We start from the raw sequence: 3391 nt of genomic DNA on the forward strand, positions 1-3391 counted from the left end.
AGCTCGCATGGAGCCTTGATGCACAACGCATCTCATCTTCCCACCCACCAGCAATGGGTGTGGTGGAGAAGCCAGAGCTTGAAAACCTGGTTAGATAATCTGTTTAATTGTTAATGGATTGACCTCACTCCATCCAAGCTGTCCCCAGGCTGTGGATTATCATGGTGGGTCCAACACTGTCACCAGCTACCAGAGCTTCACAGGCAGAGCTGGGATGGAAGGATGGTCACCATGTCACCCTGCTTGTCTCAGCCCTCCTCTCCTCTCCTTTCTCCTCCCAGGCATGGGTTGTGGGGTGAGGGAGACAGTGCTGGGCACCTTGGGGAAGGTGACCATATTGCAGATCCCTGAGGAACTCCAGGACCTCACCCTGCGCTTCGGGGAGGCCGTTTGGAAGCGGGACACAGAAGATCCACAGAGGAAACTTGTCCTGCTCAAGTATTCAGATGGTAACTACACCAACTACATGGAGGGAAGAACTCGTTTCCACAAGTCGGACTTCTCCCTGGAGATCCTGAACACCAGCCGGCAGGATGGGCAGCTCTACGAGTACATAGTCAGCAAAGGGCCGGAGGAGAAGGTCTGGCAGATACAGCTGGAGGTGTACGGTGAGACACGTTGCTTTGGGAGGACCGTGCTGGATGCTCCCAGCCTCCTGAGGTGCTGGCAGCAGATCTGGGTGGTGGGTGGTGGTCAACTGAGGTGGGAGATGCTCACCCTGATGTCAAGGTGCTGTAATGAGTCCAGGAGATCCTTTTGCAGCCCCATCTGAGTTCTCCAGGAGCCATTGGGTGAACACAGACCATGTTCCTCTCTAACGCCATTTGCAGCAGGTCCAGGGCCACAATGGTTCCTCTCCATCTCCTGGGGGTTTAGGAGAGGCCAGCAGGATTTTCCAGGCAGGGACCAAGGCAACATTCACACTCTTCTCTCTAGACACAAACTTCTTCCTTTTCCCTCCCTCTCTCCAGAACCAGTGTCTGATCCCAGCATCCACATCCTCAACTGGGCGTTGGCCAACAACAGTTGTACCATCACCCTCAACTGCACAGCAGAACGAGGGGACAACATCTCCTACAGTTGGGGCAGCCAGGACACCAACACCATGGGGTTCTGCTCCCACAACGGCAGCCTTTTGCACCTCTCCTACCCCTTGCAGAACACAAGCATCTCCTGCTCCTGCACGGTCAGCAATGCCGTCAGCAGCTGGGTTGTCCCCTTCAACTCCTCCAAGTGCAGCTACGAGCAAGGGGGTAAGTCCAAAGTTACTGACCCATCTTCTCCAACCTCCCAGTCCTACTTTTGCTTTGGAAGGGGACTTTTCCATGTTGCTTTAGGTGGCTTCAATGGAGCTTTATGCAAGAAAAGTAGCTGCTGCTCAAGGTTGCCCAGTTCTTCTCGTAAATGTCATCTGTGGAGCTGTGGGTCCCACCTCCCACCCCATCCCACCTGCCCACACGCCACACCTCGCTGCTCGAAGCTCATTTTAAATGCATGAGAGTCTCACGCCGGGTGGTTTTGGGGACAATAAAAACCTTGGTGACAACTTCCCCTTTAGAGGTTCTCGGGGTAAAAGTCACGCTCTCTCTCACTGGGATTTTCAAGGGCTCCCTCGTGACATGGGGGGACTTTCACTAGGGTTGGCCATCGTGGTGGCTACCCCTCTCCCAGGGGACCTGGAGATGAAGTCACATCTCTGCTGGGGCTCTCACAGTGATCTGTGCTGAGAAATCATCCCCATGGGCAAAACAATCGGGATTCTTAGGAAAGAGAGATGTTGAAATGAGATGTTCCAAGGTGGTTTCAAGGCTTATTTCTCACCTCCTTGCCCCAAAAACTTCTTGCATTGTGGGACAACCCTCCATGGTGTCACCATTAGTGGTCCAGGATGAGGTGCATCCCTGTGGTGGGAGCCTGGCTGGAGCTGCAGAGCTCTGTCCAAGGGTCTTCTCCTCACACCCTTGTGATGCAAAGGTGTTGTACCAAGGGGTTGCCATCCCACAACCTTCTGTAAAGCCACCAGAGAAGTTTTTAGGGCTTTATCTGGCCCCAATCTGCTTCCCAGCAGGTTTATTTTTGCTCAGTGCTGCAGTCTGGAGGTGATTAGAGAGAGCTCTGCTCAAGAGAAGCATTTCCTGCTTCTCGTTTCCTGTTCTACCAAAAAACATCACCCTAAAATTAGGTGACAAGATGAAGAAAGGTTTTAGCAGCCAGTTTTTTGCTCAGATCTGGGTCACCCAGGGCTGGTGATTGACCTTCTCCTCTATCTGCCCTCCATCCCAGGCAGCGCCAGGCTGAGGACAGAGCTGGTGGTGGTGGTGGTGTCCATCATCACAGTCCTGGTGCTCATCGGGGTCATCACGGCCACCCGCTTGGCCACGTGCATGGGTGAGTGCTGTGAGGGAGGGGTGCTGGGGTGGTTGGTGGTCCGTGGGTGGGTTGAACCTTGTTGAGGAGGAGTAGGACAGACATTGACCCCAGCCAGCTCCAGTGAATGGACCAAGGGGTTGATCCCCATGGACACCTTGTGTTGAGAGTGGCTTGAGAAGGAGGAAAATGTGTTTCTCTTGAAGAACACCAGCTTCAAAAATAAACCCCAACATCAAAAAACCCCCCCAGAAATACACCTGCACGTGATCACCAACACTTTACCTGCGTGATGGGCTTCTGAGATCATCTTGCACCATCTCAAGGGGAACTGGATGGTCCCAGGTTGAAGATGAGAGAACATCATCTCTCTGAGTGCCTCAGCCTGGCCGTGCCCCTGCTCCCCTTCCATGATTAGTGACAAATTTGCAAATCTGGGCTGTGACAACCAAAAATCCTCCCACCACAGCTGGGCAGCTGCAGCCATAGGGATGCAACCGGGTCTAACCAGCATGCACCGTGCCAGGGATGGATCCATCACAGATCCATCCCTCGCTGTGCCTTGGGGTGCAGGAGAAGGATGTGACTTGCAAACTGTTGGGATCTCCTCGGTCCCTGCTCCTCTCACAGCTCCATGACTTGCTTTATCACCTCACAGCCCACCAGCAGCACTCTCACTCACCGCTCGCCGAGGACGACATGGTGCACACCATCTACTCCCAAGTGCAAAGGGTGGAGGTGAGCCATGGCCAGGACCATCCCAACCAACCTTGGTGCATGCAGGAAAAATGTTCCTTTAAGCAATGGAAATGTTCCTTTGGTGATGGGACCTCAAGTGCTGCAGCCAGTGAGGACCATGGGCACGATCCTGCCATGGTTTCTTGGGTGGGGATTCTTGGATGGTAACAGCACCCAAAGCCTTGGGTTGCTGCTGGGTGTCTCCTCGCTGAGTCACCTTCTGTGATGGGTTTTGGCCACTGTGTGTCAGCCTGGGGTTGGTGAGGGAGAGAGTGAAATGAGGAAG

The 3391-nt window shown here is 53.8% G+C and overlaps 1 protein-coding gene across 1 annotated transcript in view; it reads left to right on the plus strand.

The window, feature by feature from the left end:
* Positions 1-283: 283 nt before the first annotated feature.
* Positions 284-3391, plus strand: part of LOC104528565 (signaling lymphocytic activation molecule) — a gene marked incomplete at its 3' end in the record, with an annotated part of 3945 nt that continues 837 nt past the window's right edge. The window contains exons 1-4 of the mRNA XM_029086113.1: positions 284-608; positions 972-1253; positions 2242-2388; positions 3026-3105. Of these exons, the coding sequence (XP_028941946.1) occupies positions 284-608; positions 972-1253; positions 2242-2388; positions 3026-3105 (834 nt within the window). The remainder of the gene's footprint in view (positions 609-971; positions 1254-2241; positions 2389-3025; positions 3106-3391) is intronic.

The sequence above is a fragment of the Antrostomus carolinensis genome, unplaced genomic scaffold (assembly GCF_000700745.2).
Source record: "Antrostomus carolinensis isolate BGI_N321 unplaced genomic scaffold, ASM70074v2 scaffold11747, whole genome shotgun sequence".
Lineage (NCBI taxonomy): Eukaryota > Metazoa > Chordata > Aves > Caprimulgiformes > Caprimulgidae > Antrostomus > Antrostomus carolinensis.